This window comes from Lissotriton vulgaris, chromosome 10 (genome assembly GCF_964263255.1).
Source record: "Lissotriton vulgaris chromosome 10, aLisVul1.2, whole genome shotgun sequence".
Lineage (NCBI taxonomy): Eukaryota > Metazoa > Chordata > Amphibia > Caudata > Salamandridae > Lissotriton > Lissotriton vulgaris.
Genome location: NC_141698.1, coordinates 1,066,313,873 through 1,066,338,752, shown reverse-complemented (window position 1 = coordinate 1,066,338,752; position 24,880 = coordinate 1,066,313,873). Strand labels below are relative to the sequence as shown.

The following is a 24,880-nucleotide window of genomic DNA, read 5'->3' as shown; positions in this document are numbered from 1 at the left end:
AGTGTCTTTGCAGTTCTGCATTTTTTGACAACTTAAGAGATTATTTTTGATTGCTCCGGGGTCCACGCACATGGGCGGGACTATTCACTAGATTATGACTATACACAGAGATCCCCTACTACAGAACCTGGTTTACTAAATACATAAGGGAAGGCACAGGCATTTTACCAATGTTGTTTGTTAGTATCTTACCTGTGCTAGACTTTCTATCCCCCCAAGCTGATGAAGGACATCCTGTCAAATACAATGGAAACATGTAAATATAGCACCCCAAAGGAAGACTTTCAGATATGACAAACAATGTAGTTGAGCTCATCTGATTGTTAATACAAATTTATCATTGTATAATACCTAGGCCACGTGACTATGGAGCCAATCTATTATAACAATTTATGTACAGAGCTCAAAGAGCAGTAAGGGTTTAAACTTTCTTCAATAAGTAAACAGCAAATGCAGTCATTCTAAAATATTTAATTAGAAGTAGATCAGGCATCACAAGGAGAATTGGACGGTCTCCTTATGCTGTGTAAGCAAGTGTATAGCTTAAATCCCAGCTGTAATGTCATGCAGGTTGTATCCATTAAACACCTCATCTCGGTAGAAGACTTTGGGATAAAGGTACAAATTATTTTTTCAGTCACAAAATTGGGCCTTTTCCGACCACAGAAATACTTTTTGGGGTGTACAGAGCCCAAATTGTGATTTGGTAACTTGTTACCAAATCGTAATTTGGATTTATTGAGATCCGGTATTTAGAAAGGACGTGTTGAGAGTGTCACTTCCTAATACTGAATTGAAATTGTATGTACGAGTGTTTTGTGCCCAAAAAGCGGTCGCAAAACATGTGCAATTTACCTCTTTTTAAAAATGGCAGTAACTTATTCGCAAATGGAAAGGAATTCCCCTTTGAGAATGGTTGGCAAAAACAAATTTAAGAGCAGGCAGTCGTCCCACGGACTGCATGCTCTTAAAAAATGAAACTTCATTTTATTTTTGTAAATGCATCGCGCTATACTTAAGAAAAACAGGCTGCATTTGAAAAAAAAGATTTCTTTCTTAAAAAGCAATCATAGACATGATGGTCTGCTGACCCCAGCAGTCCACTATCCCTCTAGTGGCAGAGAAAAGTAGTGGATCGCAAATTGCGACTAACCTCAATAATATTCACGAGGTAGGTCTAGTTGTGACCCACTACAAATTGCTAGTAAAACTTAAAAGACTTTCCTACATTAGGAATTGAGATTTCCTAATTGCGATTCGCAAAAAGTCACAATTAGGTAATCGCTATTTCTATTTTCGCACATCTAGCCCTATTTTCTCAGTAGTAGCAGGAGAAGGATACTTCAGTGGCCTCTTGGTACTGTGCATTAGCTCAGTCTGGCAGAGGCTCAGTGTTTTTACCCAGCAACTCTCCACTCCACAAAAGCAGTCGGCTGGCACATGCTTCTTTTTTGCTCTACACTAAACTAGCACACTTACCAGGGCAATGACCCTTCATGTACACAAAATACAGAACCAAAGCACAGAAGAGTTATGGTCAAAGCATAGTCAACACACTGAATTGCAGCTAATAATACCAGTGAGGAAGAATGTGTAGCCTCAAGTTGTCACCAATAGCCCACACGGATTTGTGTGTGAGGTGATGGTACAGAGCCCAGCGACGGGGTGTCAACAAAATAGGGACAAGCCCATATGCCCACGAGAACTAGGGTACTGATACTCAAAAAACACATGTGTCCCATAGAACTCATTTGCACAATACCTCTCACATGACTCAGGGGTATGCGGCAACCTTCGATCAACCACTTTTTATTGAATAATAATAACAAAGTACATGACACTTTTCTCTTTTACCTCCTTAACTTGTATTCTCGGAACTAGGGGCCAGATGTATGAAGTGAAATGGACTGATTCACAAAATCGGGCTATTTGTAAAAGCAAAAAGCTTTTTCAGATGTATGAAACCCAAATTGCGATTAGGTATCACATTATCCAATCACAATTTGAGCTTGTGCCCAAATGCCAATTTAGTGTTTGGAAAGGGCATGTTTAGGAGGGTCTCCCTTCCAAATACTGAATCATAGTGGAATGTTATAATGTTTCGAGACCGGAATTCAGTCACAAACCATTCATAATTTACCAACATCTCAAAGGTGATGGTAGCCCGTTCGCAAATGGAAAGGGGTCCACAAGGGACCCCGTCTCCTTTGTGAATGTTGAAAAAAGATTTTGTAAGCGTAGGCAGTGGTCTAATGAACCATTGCCTAAAAAACAAAACAATTACACTTTTTATTTGTTTTTATTTAAACGCATCCCATTTTCCTTTAAAGTAACCGGGTTGCATTAAAAAAACACAAATTGCTTACTTAAAATCACAGACACGGTGGTCTGTTGACCTCACCAGGCCACCATCCCTGTGATGGCTGTGATTCCTAGTGGGTCACAATCTGCGACCTACCTTATTAATATTCATGAAGTAGGTCAAATTGCGACCCACTAGGCATTGGTAATTTGCAAACTACTCTATTAGTACATAGTTTGCTTCGCAAATGTCCACACTGGTCACACAAATACTGGTTTCAAATTGCAATCAGTATTTTTCATGTGATTCAAACAGAGAACTGCTTGTAAACGATGCACTATGCACACGTCCCCGTAGGGTATTTGATCAACCACACTTATCGGTAATTTTAACAATTACAACAATATTTTCAAACAAAAATTGAATCAAACATTTTTGAAAGTACCAAACAATAACATGCAACCAGTCGGATGCTAAACATTTTTTGTTTAATCAACGTTTTTCTTGTCTTGAGATTGATGCTTCAATCTTGGTGCATTACTCCATGTACATACATCTTGTCAGTAGCTCCCAATGCATTTCGGTATGACAATACCTTCGTCAGGGGATGCTCTAAACAGATACAACAATAATAATCAGAGCCGTCAATGTGGGAACCCCACTTTCCACCATATAACAATTTTCATTATTTACAAGTTTGTCATAACGAGTGCCTACTGAGCATGACCTCCACCACTGTACTATGAAACTGAAAATCACCACGTGTGACACTGCACACATAATAGTAACCAAAAGCCATACCTGTCTGTATGTCGTGAACTACTGCTATGGGTATCACGGGGTGTTCCTAAATAACAAAGCACTAAAGTAACTAATCCACTCAAAAAGCACACCAAACCATTTGGTACAGAAAACGAATTTGCTCAACTTTATAAGGCTGTAAGCCAGACGCCGCCTACCTCTTCCAGTCGCTTGTGTCGCCCAAATAGATAAACGTGTGGTAGTCCACCTTCTAATTTTCTTATCTCTGCAAAAAGTATAAGTTCTGTGTGAATTTCTCACAAGCCCGAAAGTCCCTTACTCGCCCAGCGTCCCTCGCGTGTAACCGCTTACCTTCCTATCCCGAGCCTAGGCTGAGAATCTCCGTCGTGCGTTCACAAACGCCTCCTGCAACCCTCGCCTCTACACCTCGCTATTTGATTCCGTGTAAAAACTGAAAACGGACTCGCCGAACCGGCGTGGGCGCCATCTTAGCCTAGTCTTATGGTTGATCAATGTAATGTAAACTGTGACTGTGTCAATAAACGTGACTGAACGTGAAAATACGAGATACAATGTGAGAAAAACAATGTAAGGTCTACCAATGAATGAGACATGAAATGCACCACTAAGCGAGCGCTAGTTATGACAAAGTTGCCTATAAACAATACACATGAACCATAAAAATGACAATGCACAATAATACAGTATTAATTACAGAAAACATGAAAATTCGATTTTGTCATTGAGACCCTGTGGCTCAAGCGTATTCAATCTGCGAATCCAGTATGTCTCCCTCTGTAATAGTTGACGATTGGTGTCAGCATGCTCTTCCTGATCTATAGTTTCTAGTACTGTGTAACGCAATTGAGGAATTGTGTGTTGTCTTTCCTTCCAGTGTATGGCTAGATTGGACTTCAGATTGCCTGTTCTTATTAGACTCTTGTGTTCGGTGATACGAACTTTTATTTTTCTAGAGGTTTTACCCACGTACACGAGCCCGCACGGGCATTTGATGGCGTACACAACTTTGCTCGTGTTACAATCTGAAGTGTGTCTCAGCTGTATACGTTGACCTGTTTGTGGGTGTGTGAACACATCCCCTACCATTACGTTGCCACAATGGCCACAGTTGTGACACTTGACCATGCCTCTATTGCGTGCTGTGCCTGTTTTTGTTAGAGAATGTTTCAAAATCTCTTTTATGTTCCTAGACCTTGTGTGTGCTATTATGGGTTTATCTAAGAACACATCTTTAAAATCCGTCTCCTGTTCAAGCACCTCCCATCTTTTTAGAATGCTTTTCTTGATAAGTTTACTGGATGTGGAATTTTTAATGACAAAAACCTCCCTTTTCAATGGTGTTTTGACTGTCTTAGTGAGTAATTCCTGTCTGGTTTTCTGACTTGCCTTCTGTTTTGCCTGCTGTAATACCTCATCTGGATAGCCTCTTTCCTTGTATGCCAAAACCATACCCTCCATCTCTTGAATACCCTGTTCTTCCTGTGAACAGATCCTGCGTGCACGTAAGAACTGTGAGAAAGGTAGATGGTTCTTTAAGGATTGTGTATGGAAGCTGCTGTAGTGCAGCGCATTGTTACGATCTGTCGCCTTTTTATATAGTCTGGTTTCCAGTCTGCCATCTTTGATTTCAATCAGGATATCTAGATAATTAATGGCCTTCTCCTCCACTGTGTGTGTGATCTTAATTTGATCATGGCATAGATTTAACTCTGTGAGTAAATATTCCAACTTGTCCTTAGTGCCATCCCACACTATGAGGATGTCGTCTATGTACCTGACGTAGAGCCTGAGGTTTTGTGTCCATTGGGGTTTCTGTAAAACATGCTCATTTTCATACTTAGCCATGAATATATTGGCAAAAGTCGGTGCCCCAGTAAAACCCATGCTGGTTCCTGTCCTTTGTAAGTAGTAGCTGTCTTGCCATCTAAAATATCCATGAAACAAACAGAAATGCAACAGTTCCAAAAGAAAAACATTTGTGCCTTCGTCATAGTCATGCTGTAATAACATCCATTCTACCGCCTCTAGACCCTCCTGGTGAGGGATAGAGGTGTATAAGGCACATATATCAACAGTACATAACAATACATTTTCTCCTTGCATAATGGTAACTTGGCTGATCTTTTTTAAACAATCCGTGGTGTCTTGTATGTATGTGCCCCATTGTTGTACTAGTGGCTGCAGGTAGTAATCCAAAAATTTTCCTAACGGTTCATGAAGTGACCCGCATCCCGCTACAATTGGCCTGAAAGGGGGGTCTGTAGGATGTTTGTGCATCTTGGGCACCATGTATATGTGTGGCCTCTTGGGATGTTGTACAAGAGGCCACACATATACATGGTGCCCAAGATGCACAAACATCCTACAGACCCCCCTTTCAGGCCAATTGTAGCGGGATGCGGGTCACTTCATGAACCGTTAGGAAAATTTTTGGATTACTACCTGCAGCCACTAGTACAACAATGGGGCACATACATACAAGACACCACGGATTGTTTAAAAAAGATCAGCCAAGTTACCATTATGCAAGGAGAAAATGTATTGTTATGTACTGTTGATATATGTGCCTTATACACCTCTATCCCTCACCAGGAGGGTCTAGAGGCGGTAGAATGGATGTTATTACAGCATGACTATGACGAAGGCACAAATGTTTTTCTTTTGGAACTGTTGCATTTCTGTTTGTTTCATGGATATTTTAGATGGCAAGACAGCTACTACTTACAAAGGACAGGAACCAGCATGGGTTTTACTGGGGCACCGACTTTTGCCAATATATTCATGGCTAAGTATGAAAATGAGCATGTTTTACAGAAACCCCAATGGACACAAAACCTCAGGCTCTACGTCAGGTACATAGACGACATCCTCATAGTGTGGGATGGCACTAAGGACAAGTTGGAATATTTACTCACAGAGTTAAATCTATGCCATGATCAAATTAAGATCACACACACAGTGGAGGAGAAGGCCATTAATTATCTAGATATCCTGATTGAAATCAAAGATGGCAGACTGGAAACCAGACTATATAAAAAGGCGACAGATCGTAACAATGCGCTGCACTACAGCAGCTTCCATACACAATCCTTAAAGAACCATCTACCTTTCTCACAGTTCTTACGTGCACGCAGGATCTGTTCACAGGAAGAACAGGGTATTCAAGAGATGGAGGGTATGGTTTTGGCATACAAGGAAAGAGGCTATCCAGATGAGGTATTACAGCAGGCAAAACAGAAGGCAAGTCAGAAAACCAGACAGGAATTACTCACTAAGACAGTCAAAACACCATTGAAAAGGGAGGTTTTTGTCATTAAAAATTCCACATCCAGTAAACTTATCAAGAAAAGCATTCTAAAAAGATGGGAGGTGCTTGAACAGGAGACGGATTTTAAAGATGTGTTCTTAGATAAACCCATAATAGCACACACAAGGTCTAGGAACATAAAAGAGATTTTGAAACATTCTCTAACAAAAACAGGCACAGCACGCAATAGAGGCATGGTCAAGTGTCACAACTGTGGCCATTGTGGCAACGTAATGGTAGGGGATGTGTTCACACACCCACAAACAGGTCAACGTATACAGCTGAGACACACTTCAGATTGTAACACGAGCAAAGTTGTGTACGCCATCAAATGCCCGTGCGGGCTCGTGTACGTGGGTAAAACCTCTAGAAAAATAAAAGTTCGTATCACCGAACACAAGAGTCTAATAAGAACAGGCAATCTGAAGTCCAATCTAGCCATACACTGGAAGGAAAGACAACACACAATTCCTCAATTGCGTTACACAGTACTAGAAACTATAGATCAGGAAGAGCATGCTGACACCAATCGTCAACTATTACAGAGGGAGACATACTGGATTCGCAGATTGAATACGCTTGAGCCACAGGGTCTCAATGACAAAATCGAATTTTCATGTTTTCTGTAATTAATACTGTATTATTGTGCATTGTCATTTTTATGGTTCATGTGTATTGTTTATAGGCAACTTTGTCATAACTAGCGCTCGCTTAGTGGTGCATTTCATGTCTCATTCATTGGTAGACCTTACATTGTTTTTCTCACATTGTATCTCGTATTTTCACGTTCAGTCACGTTTATTGACACAGTCACAGTTTACATTACATTGATCAACCATAAGACTAGGCTAAGATGGCGCCCACGCCGGTTCGGCGAGTCCGTTTTCAGTTTTTACACGGAATCAAATAGCGAGGTGTAGAGGCGAGGGTTGCAGGAGGCGTTTGTGAACGCACGACGGAGATTCTCAGCCTAGGCTCGGGATAGGAAGGTAAGCGGTTACACGCGAGGGACGCTGGGCGAGTAAGGGACTTTCGGGCTTGTGAGAAATTCACACAGAACTTATACTTTTTGCAGAGATAAGAAAATTAGAAGGTGGACTACCACACGTTTATCTATTTGGGCGACACAAGCGACTGGAAGAGGTAGGCGGCGTCTGGCTTACAGCCTTATAAAGTTGAGCAAATTCGTTTTCTGTACCAAATGGTTTGGTGTGCTTTTTGAGTGGATTAGTTACTTTAGTGCTTTGTTATTTAGGAACACCCCGTGATACCCATAGCAGTAGTTCACGACATACAGACAGGTATGGCTTTTGGTTACTATTATGTGTGCAGTGTCACACGTGGTGATTTTCAGTTTCATAGTACAGTGGTGGAGGTCATGCTCAGTAGGCACTCGTTATGACAAACTTGTAAATAATGAAAATTGTTATATGGTGGAAAGTGGGGTTCCCACATTGACGGCTCTGATTATTATTGTTGTATCTGTTTAGAGCATCCCCTGACGAAGGTATTGTCATACCGAAATGCATTGGGAGCTACTGACAAGATGTATGTACATGGAGTAATGCACCAAGATTGAAGCATCAATCTCAAGACAAGAAAAACGTTGATTAAACAAAAAATGTTTAGCATCCGACTGGTTGCATGTTATTGTTTGGTACTTTCAAAAATGTTTGATTCAATTTTTGTTTGAAAATATTGTTGTAATTGTTAAAATTACCGATAAGTGTGGTTGATCAAATACCCTACGGGGACGTGTGCATAGTGCATCGTTTACAAGCAGTTCTCTGTTTGAATCACATGTTATGACACTGACTTGAGCCAGTCAGAACAAACGATAGCACCTTAAAACCAAGGATTACTTGATTCATTCACATATTAAGGAGTGCAGGGTGTCAAACCTTACTTATAGAATCAGTATTTTTCAACCAGCTGTACAGGAGCAATATATACAGCATAATACTAGTGCAGACAATGCAGTGCTCAAATGGTGAATATACATATACATATATATATTCACTGAAAAAACCATAGGTTTCAGCCACGTTATAGTTAGGAATTAGCATTTAAAAAACCTTAGATATTCGCTAAAAAAGCATAGGTTTCACACATGTTATAGTTAGCTGGACATTTCACTCATACAAAACCATTGAAATCCCCCCGTTATAGTTAGTTCAGCTAACTATAACTCGCGCGCCCGCAATGCACTGCTGGTGACGTCACATATTACATCACTCATGATATGGTCAGTGACATCACTCATGACATCACTGATGACATCTCAAATGACATCACTGATGGCATCATCCAGTGAATGTGTCTTTCTGAAAAATAAATATTTTTTATATATGTATATCTAAAGGTTGACGGAAGAATAAATGGGTAAATAAGTGTCTAAATGGATTTCTTTTTGTAAAAAAGATTGAATAACTGACTTACAAAGTGTATCTTAGTGAATACATGTATTAGCGAGTAATGTTTAAATATGTAAATATCTGTATCAGTGTCTCACTTTGTCTACAAGTGGCTGCATGGGTTGGTGAGTAGCTACATGAGTGTCGATGTGAGTTATTAGTTGGTTTTTTGAGTATCAGAATAAGTGTCTGTATGGTTCGGTGGGGGATATTACTCAGTGCACAGATGCATAAATGACTGACTCACTGTTTGTATGTGTTTTGAAGACAGCATGTTTGCAGGACTGTATGGTGGGATGAGTGTGTGTATGGGTGTGTTAGTGAGTGAATGACTGTCTCAATAGTATCGTTATGAGTAACTACATATGTTTTCAACTAGTATATGTGAGTATTGATGTATATAAGCGAGTATATGTGAGAGTGACAGATTGGAAGAGTTCCTGTATAAATAAGTATGTGTTTGTATAAGTGATTGTTTGAAAGAGTAAGTATGTGTACGTTTCTGTAGAAGTAAGTGTAGTGGTGTGTGTATAGCTGCAAATGCAAGTAAATTATGTTTGATAGTTTAATTGCATGTGTATTTGTGTGAGTAACTCTATGTATGAGTGTAGGTGTGTAACAGAATGTATAGCTGTATGAGTACATATGATGAGTGACTACATGTATGAGTGACTATATAGAACTGTTGGTGAATGAGTGGATGTGTATGTAGATTTTGGAATTACTTATTAGGTTGTTCTAACTGGTATTGGTATCTCCATTGTTTTGAAAATTTTAGTTTCTATTTTTCAATGTGTGTATCAAAGGTTATATTAGGGTGAGAGGAGCTCTGCCACTCTTTCACAAGGATGATGTCATCAGTGATGTAATTTGAGATGTCATCAGTGATGTAATGAGTGATGTCACTGAACATGTCATGAGTGATATATTTGTTATGTTATGTTATGTTACTATGAATTTGTAGAGCGCACGTTCACCCTGGGGTTTCTTGGCGCTGTGTACCGCTGGGGAACCCGTCCTGGCTTTCCCTGTGAGATGGTCCCTATTGGTCATCCCCAAGGTGAAGCCAGGCATCCCCGGCAGCGAGGGGGCCGTTGTGGAGATTAAGCAAGCTATTGCCCAGAGTTGCAGCGTGGGACCCATGGTTAGAGAGGCACCGAGGCGAGATTTATCGAGCCCGCTGACATTGGTTCCGTACCCTGCCGCGTCGGGAATTGAACCCTGGTCCCGGGCCGACCTCTGCTTCTGGGTCTGCCGCCTCTAACCGGTGAGCCACACTTCTCCACACATTTGTGACGTCATCAGCAGTGCATTGCGGGCGCGCGAGTTATAGTTAGCTGAACTAACTATAACGGGGGATTTTCAATGGTTTTGTATGAGTGGTGGAGTGCTGCTGGAGCCACTGGCTCCAACACCCACACTTTCTGCCCTGACTGGTAAAGAGTCAGCACAGCATTTTGGTCATGCCAGGCTTTTTGGAGTTCCTGGCTAGCCTCAAGGTTTTTGGATGCCTTTTTCATATACTCAGCTATCCTGGAGCGGAGACCAAGTACATAATCCACAATTGTCTTGCTTTGGAGCTTTGAGTGGTAACTCCCATCCTTCCTTCACCAGACAAAGGGGTCCTCTTACAGGGTGCTCAAACAGAAGTTCAAAAGGGCTGTAGCCAATCCCATTCTGTGGGACCTCTCTGTAAGCAAATAAAAGGCGGGCAGTAGGATGTCCCATCTTTGCCTAAGCCTTTCAGGTAAATCCTTAATAATGCCCTTTGAGATCTTGTAGAATATCTCCACCAGACCTTTGCACTGTGGATGATAGGGTGTGGTGAACTTGTAGTTGACTCCACACTCCTTCCACATAGCAGTCAAATATCCAGACATAAAGTTTGCACCTCTGTCTGAGACAACCTCCTTCGGAAAACCCACTCTTGAGAAAACTCCCAGGAGGGCTCTTGCCACAACAGGTGCTGTTGTGGTCCTTAGGGGAATAGCTTCTGGGTATCTGGTGGCATGATCCACTACCACCAGAATAAACCTGTGCCCAGAGGCTGTTTGGGGATCCATTGGTCCAACAATGTCAATCTCTACTCTTTCAAAGGGAACCCCCACCACAGGTAGTGGTATTAGGGGGGCCTTTGTGGTGCCACCCGATTTGCCACTGGCTTGGCAGGTGACACAGGAGCGACAAAACTCCTTGGTGTCTTCTGACATGTGGGGCCAGTGAAAGTGAGGGACAAGCCTGTCCCAAGTCTTGTTTTGGCAAAGATGTCCTGCAAGTGGAATATCATGGGCTAATGTAAGAAGGAAGCCCCTGAATGCCAAAGGTATGACCAACCTGCTGGAAGCACCAGGCTTGGGGTCTCTAGCCTCTGAACACAGGAACCCTTCGTCCCAATACACTCTAGGTGTTCCACTAGCATTCCCAACAGTCTCAGCAGCAGATTGCTGTCTGAGGGGTTCAAGAGAAGGGCAGTCCAACTGCGCCTGCCTCAGATCTGCCCTTGAAGGTCCCCCTGTCCCAAGAAACTCAACCTGATCAGGCTCAAGCTCTTCTAGGACAGTTCCTTCTTGGGTCTCACAATCAGCTTCCCTGGAAGGCTGATCCTCATCCTGAGGCAAGGGGGAAGGCACTACCTTAGCTATACTGCTTCTCATCCTGGTAGGCAACTGGTCCATTATTTCAGGATCCAGAGCCTGTTCAGTGTTGCACTTTTTGGCCTGTGACCTGGTCACAGCAAAGACATGTGCTGATATACCTAACATCTCTGCATGAGTCCTATACTCCACTTCAGACCAGACTGAAGATTCTAGGTCATTACCAATCAAACATTCTACAGGGAGGTCTGAACTAACAACATCTCTTTTGAGGCCAGTTACCCCTCCCCAGGAGAAATTAACAATTGCCATACTATGGGTGGTAGTAACATTGCTTGCATTGGTCACTAGGTAATTGTCACCTAGTATGAACTGTCCAGGGTCCACAAAGTTGGGTGTCACCATTGTGACACTGGCACATGTGTCCCTGTAGGCCTGAGCCACTTTGTTATTAATTAAAGGAGTCTGTCTGTACTTGCCCAAGTTACTGGGGCTCACAGTAGAGGACATAGCCATGTCCACATCACAGAGAAGAACAGCTTGAGTTGGTATTCTGACTAGGCCAGAATCCACTTCAGTTTCCAGGGTTAATCCTACTAAAGCCTTTGGTTGAGAACCACCACTATTAGGTGCACTAGGGGGAACAGTTGCCTTAGGGGCAATGGTGGTTGGAACTGCCTCCTTTTTGGTGCAATCACTGGACCAGTGAGTATTAACCTTACAAAAGTTGCACCATGGTTTCTTTGGGCCTTCTTTCTTTTTGGATTTCTTTGAAGCCCCCTCATTAGAAGCTTTTTGGGGACTTGGCAAAGACTTCTGGTCTTTTGCTTTCTCCCCACACTTTTGGTCTTGCTTCTTCTGATCACCACCTTGGTTCTGTACCTTCTGCTTCACCCTGGTTCTGACCCATTTGTCTGCCTTCTTTCCCAATTATTGGAAAGAGGTCAGATCAGAGTCAATCAGGTGCTGATGCAATAAATGATTCAGACAATTATTAAGAATCTCTTCTCTCATAATCAATTTATACAATCCTGTATAGTCATTGACCTTACCGCCCAGTAACCAGCCCTCCAGAGACTTAGTAGCACAATCTACAAAGTCAGTCTAGTCCTGAGTCTGTGTCTTTTGGGTGTCTCTGAACAGAAACCTATACTGCTCAGTGGTTACGCCAAACCCATCTATTAGAGCACTCTTCAGGACAGTGTGGTTGTTAGCATCCTCATCACTAACTGTGAGGAGCTTGTCTCTCCCTTTATCTGAAAAGGAGAGCCATATGATTGCTGCCCACTGACTCTGGGGGACCTGCTGTACTCTTCAGGCCCTCTCCAAAGCAGTTACCCACTTGTGGATGTCATACCCACTCTTTTAGGGAGGCACAATCTTATTTAGGTTTTTATGGTTGTTAGACCTGTCTACTTCTGAGAGTCCCCTCACCACTATGATTTCTTTTGTTCCCCCGTACCTCCCAAAATTTGTCGTTTTTCTTTGTCTGCCAGGACTTTTTATGTGCTGTTTCATGGAGCTAGATGTTCCTTGACGCCCAGTTGCTCACAAGGTTTTTGGCACCTATTTACAAGGTGCCTGGCGGAACCTCTGGCATTACAAACTGGGGTTGTCAACCTGTATGAGTGGCCCTAAAATGGTGGACACCCTTTTCCCTCATGTGAGTGACTCCCATTGGAGCCTCCCTGAACTCTGGCCGTTTGAGGTTTTGGCGCCCTTTGTTTGACGCACATTCCTGATAGGAATCCCTTTGTTTTCCTCAGATACACAAAATGGCTGCTCTAGAGCCACAGTACGGTGGCTGCTAGTGACCAAGATATACCTCAAAAGTGCCAAGGCATTGTCACAGCCAGAGAAGGTTCTAGAACCTTCTGGCTCGTGCCACCACCCCAGGGCACTTTCTATAAAAGGCCCAGTCCCTGGCGGCCATTTTAGAAAGAAGAAAAGAAGAAGGAGATTCCAGACTTGACACCAGATTGACACCTGCCCTGTTGACCCCCTGAGATGGCTGGTAGCGTAGGCAGTAGAGTAGCAAAGGTTGCTGGCGTTGTTTCTGACTGGCGTTCCAGTCAGCTGCGTGAGTGGTGACCTTGCGCCTACAGTGCCTGCCCAGCAAGTGCCTCATTGCCCCAAAGACTGTGGCCATACTTGTAGTGCCTCCCCGCCCCCCCCCGGTGTTGATATTGTGACTGATATTGCGTGTTGCGAGGCGAGAGCAAGTTCGCCGCGACCGCGATCTTCAGAAGTGTCCCCATTCGCGACAGGCGCCTCCAGGGGGGAGCTCGGACATCTCCGAGCTCCACCGCCGTAGAGCGCTTCCTGTGCGGACTGAAGGTGAGGTGGTGCGCAGGGGCGGGGAAAGGCCGGCCTTCATTGGGCGAAACTAGCGTCTCTGCCCCTTCCCCAGTGAGCCGGAAGCTGTAGCTGTGGGCGGGATCCACCCCGTATGAGGAAGTCGGAGGGAGGACCGTGGAACCCCTGAAAACCCTGTCGCTGGCGTGAGATGTGCTGTGCCCTGACTGAATCGCTTACCGATTGCAGCCGATGCGAGGTGGGGCCGTTTCTTCAGGTGGGGGTGTAGCGTTGTGAAGGAACTGTGAACCGGCATTCATTTGACTGAGCGCGAAGGTTGTGTGACCCCCCCGGCAGCCCGTTCGTCAGACTAAAGACTTTGAACTGGTGCCGCCTGTGTGCTAGCGGTGTCAAAGCCTGTAGGCGCGCATAGATTCCACCGGCAAGCAGAGATCTCATCCCGGTGGCAGCGGAGTGCAAATGCTGTACTCACTGTGTTTCCTTGCCTTTTAGATACACGCGCATTACTCCCTAAGTGAACCCTAAAGAGTCTAAAGCTTATTCTGTGCCTATGGAAGCCTGTACTCATTATCCTTGAAACCAACGTGAACTGTAAGAGTTATCTTTCCAAGCTGAAATGTATTGCAAGTGTAATCTTCCTAAAGCATTTAATTGGTGGCAGCGATACCAGAATGAACATGTGGTTATTTATTTAAATGAACCAGTATTTATTCTGCTATACAAAAGTGATATTTATTTGTGATATTTATTCCTGATATTTATTCTATTTATCTTGCTATTTATTCCTGAAGATCTATTTACAGTATTTATTTCAGTAACTGAATCCCAGAGATTTGTGACTAAAGAAATGTGAATGTGCTTTCCCAACTGAACCCTATTTACAACTGAGAACTTTTACATAAAGGAATCGTATTTTTCTACAGCAGTGGTGTGGTGTCCTTCTTTTTGGTGTGACTGCGCAGGGAGTTATTATTGGGTCAGAGCCGGCTTAACACTAAAGCCTTCACTTGCCTTGTCACTTGAGCCAAGCTACCCCCCCTTTGTGCTGGGCTTGCCCATCGCAGGTCCAACAATAGTCATGAGACTTTTCCCTATCTCTAGGAATATTGCTGCCACCAGTGGGCTCTAACCCACTTAACTTTTTCTCTCTTTCAAGAGCCAGGGTCTCTTTTGCAAGGGCAAATTCTTGCCTCTTGATCCTAAGATTGACTTCCTTCATCCTAGCTTTGTGCTCTCTCCTCTGAGGGGAAGTCATTCTCCCTAGAACTGAGGCACTGGACCCTACTGAGGAATCAGAATGACCAGAACCACTGGACAGTGATTTGTTTCTTCTGTTTCCACGGTTAGGCCTACTTGGAAGGTTAGAGGGGGCCAACCATGGCCCTCTCCACCTCCAGATAGTCCTGTGTTGCCCAGGTCAGGTTCATCTACTGCACCTGGTCATCATCCTCATCAAAGACCAATGGATCTTCTCCAGTTGGATTTTTCTCTGTTGATGGATGGCCCCCCTCTCCACTACCCTGGTTATCTGGGTCTGATGCACTATCTACATCATGAGCCACTAAGAGATCTACCCGGCGTTTAAAGGTTGGACTCTGTCCTTGTCTCACCTTTCTGACTGCACACAGGCTTCTAAGTTCATTAAATGTGAATGAGTCATACTTAGAAGGCACCCTCTGGGTGTCTTCTTGAAGAGGTCCACTAGGGCCTGCTTCCAAGGACATTTTCTAGTGAGGTGTGGTGTGTGCACCTAAATGGTTTCCTACTAGAACCTCTCTAGGAGTTGTAGTCAGGGTGTGCTAAGCCCTTCCACCTACAACTGCTAAGTTCAGTAGAACTTAAAGTATTATAAGAACTTGATTTATATGTACCTACAGGTACCTTAATGTGATCTTCCAAATGACATCTCAAGATTATATGGTAAAACAACAGCAAGCTCTTATCCCATCTGCTGCACACCAATGTGAGAAGTTAGCCTGGCATATGTTGTCCACTATTCTAGTGGGCACCTTGCACCAGTCTAAATGACCCTTATTGATGGAGGTTGTAAAGTCAACCTTATAGACAAGCTATCGTAGTGGTAGTATGGACCAGTAGGCTAAGACTTCAGAGAACATATGAAGCAAGCTGTTTTACCAATTATAATCCCTTAAATACCAAATGATAGGATATCACACAAGGAATATATCGAATATATATGTATTTATTTCTAACACAACCCCTCTGCACTCTTTATGAGGTCAGAGATTGAAGTACATCACAAGTTACTCAATTAGCACACGATAAATTGCACAAATACAGTTATGCCCTAGGGGCCTCACAAACCATATACTAAGTAAGTGGTATAAGAACCACTACAGAAATAGTGAATAGGCCTAGGGCCTAGGAAATCGCTGGGGCTACACTAAACAACCAAAGGTTAGGAAGTAGGAGACCCACGGGAGACGCGTGAAGTGTCTAAACACAGTTGTGAGTTACCATTGACTTATAATGGAGAACAAAGAAGTTACAAAGTTACTGTTTAAGGACACTTCCGGATGGACTATGGTAAAGCCCCTTTAGACTAGGACACTTCGAGAGTCAAGACCCACGGGAGCACCGGAGTACTCGTGTTACCTCACCCAGGGAAGCCGGGTGCATAGGTGTCTTTTCTTGTCGGGTTTCGTTGTCGTTTTCTATGGAGATCTGCAAAGAAGTGCTGCAGGCGACTAGAGGAAAAGTGTCTTGGTGGATGCAAGGGTGGATCGGTGAAGTGAAGAACCTGAAAGCAGAGGGGACAGAGTCTGGGTCACTAACCAGTGACCAGGAACGAACCAGGAAGGAACCAGGCAATGTCGCGATGATCTCAGGTGAAGAGGTGAAGCTTGTCAACAATGACCAGGAGCTGGACTCGAGCTGTCCCACAAAGGATCTAGTTGACTGCGGTGTCGGTATCCGGACTGGACCCAACAAGCCTTGACAAATGCAATCCACGCAAGAAGTGAATATGGGCTTCGGGTCAGACCATCAAGGTCTGAGGAGCTTCTCCTGTACAGGGAAGCTGGAGCAAGCCTGGAGCAACCAGGAAAGCAGTTTGGTTTCAAAGGTTTGTCTTCAGTTGGCTCACTAGCCAGCGGGCTAGCAACCGGGAAGACGTGTTGAGCTAACAAGCAAGAGCGGGCCCCACACGGCACTCGTGGAGTATGGAGGGCTGAGCTTCGGTGCAAATGGAACTTGGGTGTGGGTCTTCTCGTACCCCAATGCACAACTGTGAGGGTACCTCGATAGTTGAGTGTTAGCAAAATGCAGGATGTCAGCAGTATGGTCTGGGCCACACCGAGACATTCAGATACGTTCAGATCAGCCACGCCCTACTCAAAGCGATTCCACGGGGCACTGATCTTCCTGAATCATCCCCGTTGGAGGATAGACTCCTGACGGAGTTCATGCCACAAAGCGCCACTTCCCTTACGTATAAGAAATTGGTCAATAATCTGAAAGACCCCACACTACCACTTCAGGAAAGGTGGGTAAGAGAGATAGGGGAGGTTGACGAGACGGAATGGAACGAAGCACTGGCTTCGCCGAAAGAAGTGGGCATATCAATGAAATTTAGGCTTGTACAACTTAAAATCCTGCATCGAGTCTACTACACGAGGTCACTACTACACAAAATCCATCGAGCTCCTCACCCATTTTGCCTCAGGGGTTGTGGGGAGGAAGGGACCCTGTTTCACACATTGTGGGAATGTTCGCTGGTACAGGAGTTCTGGAAACAGGTTCTACGTACAGTTTCTCAGACACTTAACATATCTGTCTTGCCTGAACCCCGTAAATGCCTCTTAAACATTTGGGAACCCAATGACCTGGACCGATATGGGCAATTGTGGGCCACCCTGGCCATTACAGTAGCGAAAAGAGACATTGCACAGAGGTGGGGTGCTCAGGAAATGCCTGCGGCGGCAAGGTGGGCCAAGAACATGGACATGTTGATGATAGTGGAACGAGGTGTGTATGTACTTAGGGCGAGCCCTAGGAAGTGGAATAAAATATGGACGCCTTGGAACAGCTACAGGGGGGACATCTGTGATCCTCTTCCGGAGGATCTGGACTCTGAGGAAGAAGAGGATTGAAAGGGGGAATGTCCTCACTTGGGTGCCGTGAACGACTAAATACTCGCTCTTGTTAGGGTACCGGACTATGCAAACTCTTTCAAATTACTGCTTCGAGTGATGGTGTACAACTGCTTCAGATTGCTTGATGACGACAATGTTAATTTTTTGTTTCTTGTTCTTCCATTAATCACTTCTACTTTGATGCAATCCATCTACTTGTAACCATAAATCATATTCATGAATAGCTTAGGGGGTAATATCATGAACGAATTTGGGAATACTTACTGTGCCAAATACGATACTTGACATCTGATTACGAATAGAGCATTTGAGTGCACACATGATCCCCACGTCATACAGTTATCAACCACCGAACGCCATTTGATATTGTTAATCCAACCTGTATGATGATTACTTGCATCCTTCGATAGTATTATGTATATCAATGATGACTTTATATCAATAAAGATTTTAAAAAAAAATGCAGGATGTCTAGGGTGTCCAGTCCCACGTCTCTCGCGTCCGCCACGGGTCTCAGCTTTGCTATGGATGTGGGTCGGAGTGAGAGAAGTCTGGAAGTCCAGTTCCTGTGTCGCTGAGTCTTCGTTTTCCGGCTGGAGCATTGACAAAGCAGACTGGCAAGTTACTGCTGGTGCCTGTTTGCACAGGGTGGTCACTCCTTGACCACAAGATAGATGTCTTCAGTCAGAACATCGAAGGTCCTAGAGTTCTTATCAAAGTTTCGTTCCAGGATAATCTAAAGTCCTGGGGACACAGCTCCTATCTTTATACTGATTTTAGGGGCTGGATTACCTGCTATGTCCCTCCTATGGGTAGACCTGGGAAGGGGGTGGTTACACCCCTTTCCCTTTGTCCAGTTTCACGCCAGAGCGGAGCTGGAGTGCCCCAGCAACTGGTTTGAACCGGGCTATGCATGAAGCACCTTGTGTGCCCGAGGCAGTGTCGCAAAAAGCATCTGCTGATGCAGCCCTCTCTGTCCCAATACACATCTGCCTGTCTGGGGAGGTGCTGGCACCTCCCTGGACAGAAAACCTATTGTCCAGGCCTCCCCTGCCGGAGTTTCGTCCAGCTGCAGGAGGTCAGACTTGTGTCTGTGCAGCAGCATCCATTTTGTGATGCTGGGGCTCTGTTTAACCGGGTAAAGCAGTAACCTACATGACTTTTCCCTCTAGAAGGGTGGAACTGCTACCCCCACCGCCAGAATTGGCGGGGAGGTAGTATTCCATAGTGTTTGACACCTTACACGACATGTTTTGATAAAGCCAAACCAAAGCAGCCGCGTAGCTAGGGGGGGGCGAGGGGGGCGGACCGCCCCAGGCGGCACTGTTTTGGGGGTGGCAGCAGCGCGTAACTGGTGTGCCCCGTTGCGGTGGCCTTTTTATTGTACAGTGCTGCTTGTACAGTGCTGCTCTGACACCTTCGGGTAAAAGAATGCATTAAATAAAATCCTGACGTTGAGGCTGTGCAATGATGACACATCCGTTAGTCTGGCACTGTGAGGGGACGTCACGTCACGTCACGTCCTGTCCTGCTTCCAAAGGCGGGGAAGATAGTTTTTGGAGCAGGAAGCGGCTCGGCCTGGCTCTGCGGGCGCCACCTCTATTATGGAGCTTGAAGCACCTGCCTCCTGCTCACAGCTGCAAGGCCGCCGTCCTGTGCTGTCTCGCTCATCCATTACAGAGGCGAGCTGAGCTCACAACACATCCTGGAGTCGGTGACCGGCGGTTCCAGCAGCGGCCGCCAGGACTGTCGAGACTTTGAGGACAGCCCCGGACCAAGAAAGCGGGTGGCAAACTGACTTGAAGTAAGTACCAGCCATCCGACTTTCTATTAACACCATGCTGCTGCATAAATACACGATCTTTAAAACGGCACACGCTCTTTGAGAATAAAATAATCAATAGAGGAATACAGAAGACTGGTGACTGGCAAGATGGGATGCACAAGGGCGCTCTAAATAAAAAAGAAAGTAAAGAAATAGGCGGCCTTCAGGGAGAGGCTGCGAGCAGAAGCAAGATAGGGGGCACAAGAGATGGTAAGTCATGGAAGAGGGAAAGAAAGCACCAGCAGCAACAAGGAAGATGATGGGGGAGTGAGATAATTGAAGAGGGTCGAACATAATGGCATGGAGAGCGTGAAATGGAGATCGGAATGAGACACAGGTTTGGGACAGTGGTGAGTGCAAGGTTGGTGATGTAAGAACTTGGGAAATGAAGGGCAGGGGAAAAAAATGAAATGTAAAGCAGGAAGGGCTGATTGGGGGAAAAGAAAATGATGAAAAGAATGTAAGGGGAGAGCAATGGAATGAAGAGGGAAGGAAAGGAGACAAGGGGAGTCTTCCTGGGCCGGGGGACATGATGACTGCAGACAGAAGTGTGAGAAAACGAGAGTAAGAAAGAGAGAAGGAGGCAAGAAGGGAAGGACTGAGAACGTGAGAGAGGGAAGGGTAGGGTGGAGATACAGGGAAAGAATTAGTAAAGAAGTGAAGAAAGAATGACCGTGTGAGTGGGAAGGAGACGGAAGAGGAGGCTAGATGGGGAAGATTTGGGGAGAAATAAGAAAGAGACTGGGAAATAGAAGGAGAGAGGGGAGGAAGGGTTAGAGAAAAGGGATAGGGCCGAGAGGGGCGGAGGCTGTCCTATCATGGAGAGGGGGGGCTGTTTAAATAAGGGAATGGGGCAAGAGGAATAGGGGAGGGGTAAGGGTTCGAAGAGGGAAAGAAGGGGTGTAAAGAAAAGTACGAAGCAAATGTAGGAATCCAGGAGGGACAGAAGGAGAAAAGATTGTAAGAGAAAGTATGTGAATAAGGGCGGGAGTAAAGGAGTGAGAATGGAAGGGGAAAATAGAGGTTAAACAATGAGGAAAGGAGGCCGCTGAAAAAGAGTGGAAGGGAGAAAGGGGGAAAATATGAGGACGAAGGGAGTGAATGAATAAAGGGACGTATGAAGATGGACGGAGGAAGAAAGTGAGAAGGAATAAGGCAGAGAGACCTGACTAGAAGAATTAGATACATAGTACGAGCAGACGTGTCAGTAACAGCTGTAGTGTTCCTGGTATATCCGCTCTACGAAGTAGGGGAACCAGATACCCATGTTTCTAGCAGGAGCAAATCCCTGAACTTTCCAAGGATGGGAGTGAGGTGGGGGACCAGTGCGTGAACACATTACACCTACAATTGTTTGCATTAGTTCACAATCACATGATATTACCGTGGTGAGTCGAAGCCCACTTCCTATCCAATTCTCGTAGACATACAAAAACCTTTTTCGTGTATTGACAACACATTCTTTTTGTCTTTATTTTGCACTTGACTTTTATACAGTGCGAATCTGAACCGAAGAAACGCTTTAAAGTAGCACCAGTCACGTGGCACTGTTCACAATTAGTTTTTAGGCCCGGGCAGATTTGAGTAATGGAATGATTTGCAGGTCCAATATGCTTCATGGCCGGGTGTGCGCGCTATCTACCATACATTGTGCTATGCGAAGGCCTGACGATCTGGGAAACTGTCATATCAGCTGAAGTTGCATTACTCTGGGCTGATTAGAAAAGTCGCTGTGCAGCTACAGGTACACACAAAGAGGAAATATGGAAATAGGATGGTTTTGGCGGAGCGTAAATTCAGTTTCTACTAAGTAGAACTGAAGTGTTTTTACCTATGTGCTTGTTGTTATGTTACACACAACATCTAAAGTAGGTAATTTGCATGCTTTATGACTCTTCAATCAGCCCGAGTTTCTGTTGCACATACCTTGCCACGCATTTGAGGTGAGTAAAATATATATGCACATAACAGCCCCTTCTCAGGCAGGAGACACCCGATTTTTTAATGCCAAAAATTGCTTTATTGTAGCGCTGTCCTGCCTGAAATGCCGCTGCTTTAATATGGGAGTGCTGGCTCACAGGCCACATCGATGTGCCTGCTGTCTCGAAATGGGTCTCTATCGGGCTGTTTTGGGCCCTGGCACTTTTTTCCAGACTGCAGTGACAGCAAACTGCTGTCACTGCAGTCCGGAAAAAAAACGGACCACCTGTGCCAGGGCTCAAAATAGAGCCCGATAGAGACCCGTTTTGAGGCACCCTTTAAAAAACTGCCGGTGCTCAGACCCTTTGAGACCCGGTCCACTTAAAGTGCTGTCTGAGGCTTTCATGCACCCCATGCTCTATTCTGTCTCAGTGTTAATTGCTTAGACTAGCAATACATTTTCAGCCTCAGGTTGTGAATAAATAACGGTCGGCACCGCACACCCTGCTGTTATCTGCAAATCCATTTTTAGCAAATTGCTCAGTGTGTCTTTTTGAGATAAATTAAAGTCTGCAGAGGGGTTGTGCCCTTGTACCCTTCCATTTCCAGTGCTTTGCAGCCGTTTAACAATCTTCTTACAGTTTCACGGTGCTCAAATGGGTGTAATTTCGGATATATATGTTTCCGTTGTTTTTATTGCTTGATTTTCCCTGCGAAAAAAGTGTCGCTCATAGTTGTTGAAATGTCACCATAGTTACGCTGACATTATAAAAATGTCACACTTAGCAATCTGAAACTTTGGCAGCTATGCTTCCTTTATGTCCGGCCTGCTGTTGTTCGCCGTACTTCCGGTGCCAGCTGCGCCCCTCCACATGCACAAACCATGAGCTGAACATTGCAGGCATTGCTCTGCAACTGCAGAAACGTAGACATGGCTGTCTGTTGTACAGTAGGGTGTCGGAGAACATTCCATAAAGTATAGAACCCTGCGAATGCTGGTAATTTCTAACTTGCACAGACATACAGTTTTACAGATAAAACTAATATAGCGCACAAACGATGTGTGGAAATCAGGTGTCAATCAATCAAACAAACAGGATTTGCATAGCGCTACATATCACCTGTGAGGTTATCTAGGCACTGCGGGGTAGGGGCAGTGCTGCTGTTGAGGGACGGTAATCGAATAACCATGTTTTTAGGCCCTTCCTGAAATCCTGCATGGTGGCAGTCTGTGTGTTCTCCTTTGTAGTGCCGGTCACCGGTGTATTTAACTGTGTAGCCTTGGACTGTGTCATGTATGTGCATGTAACTCGCAAGATCAAGGTAACTATTAGCGGCGATACTACGTGTTTCTCGGTCCTTTTTCCCCAGCACCCCTCACCCTCCTCCCAGGGCGGCAATCTGAGGGATAGCCCCGGGCGCCACAAGCTCTAGCTACGCCCCTGAACCAAAGTTAGCATTAACCTCGAGGATTATAATGCACTTAAGAGTATATGGTATGGCTATATCATAGATCAGCTGTAAGGAGATGGTTCCGAAAGCTGCAGAGAATTGTAATGCACTTAAGAGTATATGATATGGCTATATCATAGAACAAAGCGAAACACTCATCCCCTTTTGTTTCGCTTTGTTCGCCCTAAGTTGGCAGGGTATGCTCAGACGTGAGTCCCTTGCTCACTTGGCCACTGGATTCAAGATAGCCTGGCTGATGAGGATTATGAATCCGAAACCGGTCCCAGGATGCTTGTTTCCGGTCCAGGGAAGACATGGCTTGGCAGTTCGGGCTGGACTGTTCCCATGAGGCACAGGGTCAGACTGATTTGCATATGGCCATGTCTGAACTGGGGTGGCTGAGTGAGCTAAAGAATGGTGATGGATTAAACCCAGATCAGTTGACTGGGGGTGAGTGTTTGATTTGCTCAAACGCTCCGTCCATCACACCCTTTTGTTTCGCTATATCATAGAACAGCTATAAGGAGATGGTTCCGAAAGCTGCCGAGGGGCTCAGCTCATCCTAGGGCATCCTTTCACATAAAACCAAGCACTCCAGGATTGTCGAGGCCTACCATAGGAGTGACTTATAGGTGAATATGTGTCTATATATAAAGGTAGATCTAGGTATACTATATCTAAGTAAGGGGTGATTACACCACCTTACCCAAGTTGAGTGATCAGCCTGTGGTGTCAGTTTGGATGGCCAGCCAGGGGTGGCATAATACACGCTGCAGCCCCTGGTAGGCCTTGGATGCAACTATGCCCTGGGTACCTATGGTACACTATACAGGGGCTCACAAAGGTGACCCAATACCCAATCAGGTATGTACCTAAAGTACATGGTATCAATTTAGAGAGAGAGCAGCTGGGCTGTGGGTCTGATTAGCAGGTCCACAGCCACACTAGAGTCGAAAAACCAGAAAAACACAGCAAAAGTGGGGGTGACCATAGGAAGCAGACCCTACTCTCCTACAATTACAATAATAATCATCATGCATTATGTTAATAATAACTATTAGCCCTTGCGCCCAAAAGCCACCAGGAACTGCAGAGCACGGGACGCGCACGGGACGCACCCGGGCCAAGACCGGGCCGTCTTCGCCTGTCATCACCTGGGGGAGGCTGGACTAGATCACCACTCTTTCATTTGACTGTTTGAGGTACATTTAACATTTACATATAAACGTGTCACCAAGTTTTGACTCATAATGCAGATGCAGAAGCCTTCGAAGAGTAGCTCTAATGCCACCCCCAGCACCCCTCTTAATGGCTTTTTACAAAGGTCAGTCAAAGTAATTAAAAAGGAAATTGATCTGGCTGAAAATAACTTATTGCTCTTTTCTCACCCACCCCCTCCTACTTGTGCACCTTGGAGCTCTCCAGTAGCAGCGCATGTTGACACTAGGGCTTCATTTGTCTGTTTGAGCCCGGGGCATGTGCCACAAACCCACCAGCTAGTACCAATATTGTTGAAAACCAATTGGCTAACTGTATGCAATTGGGCGTGCCAGGCCCTAACATCTCTCTCCTCAAGTTGAGATTTTTCTCCCGCACTTGAGGTATGGGCGTACATTTGTGTATCAACTCCCATTATCACACCTTCAAGGTTTCAGTGTTGGGGGAAATGGCCCTCACTCGAATATTTTCGTCCCAACAGAAATCTCCTCTTCTCTTGCCCAGGGTAACTGACTGCACCCTGAAGTAAATTTAGTGATTGTGCTAACTTCTGGGGACCATGAGAATGGGTCATCACTTGTAGTACAACAATAAAAAAAAGTTGCAAAGGAGTTCTGCTTGTCACAGAGTGTGA

At 44.9% G+C, this 24,880-nt stretch overlaps 1 protein-coding gene across 1 annotated transcript in view; it reads right to left on the bottom strand.

Moving 5' to 3' along the window:
- NEK10 (NIMA related kinase 10) overlaps nucleotides 1–24,880 on the bottom strand; it is a 1,232,468-nt gene that overhangs the window by 1,075,376 nt on the left and 132,212 nt on the right. The window contains exon 7 of the mRNA XM_086942130.1: nucleotides 193–234. Within this exon, the coding sequence (XP_086798256.1) occupies nucleotides 193–234 (42 nt within the window). The remainder of the gene's footprint in view (nucleotides 1–192; nucleotides 235–24,880) is intronic.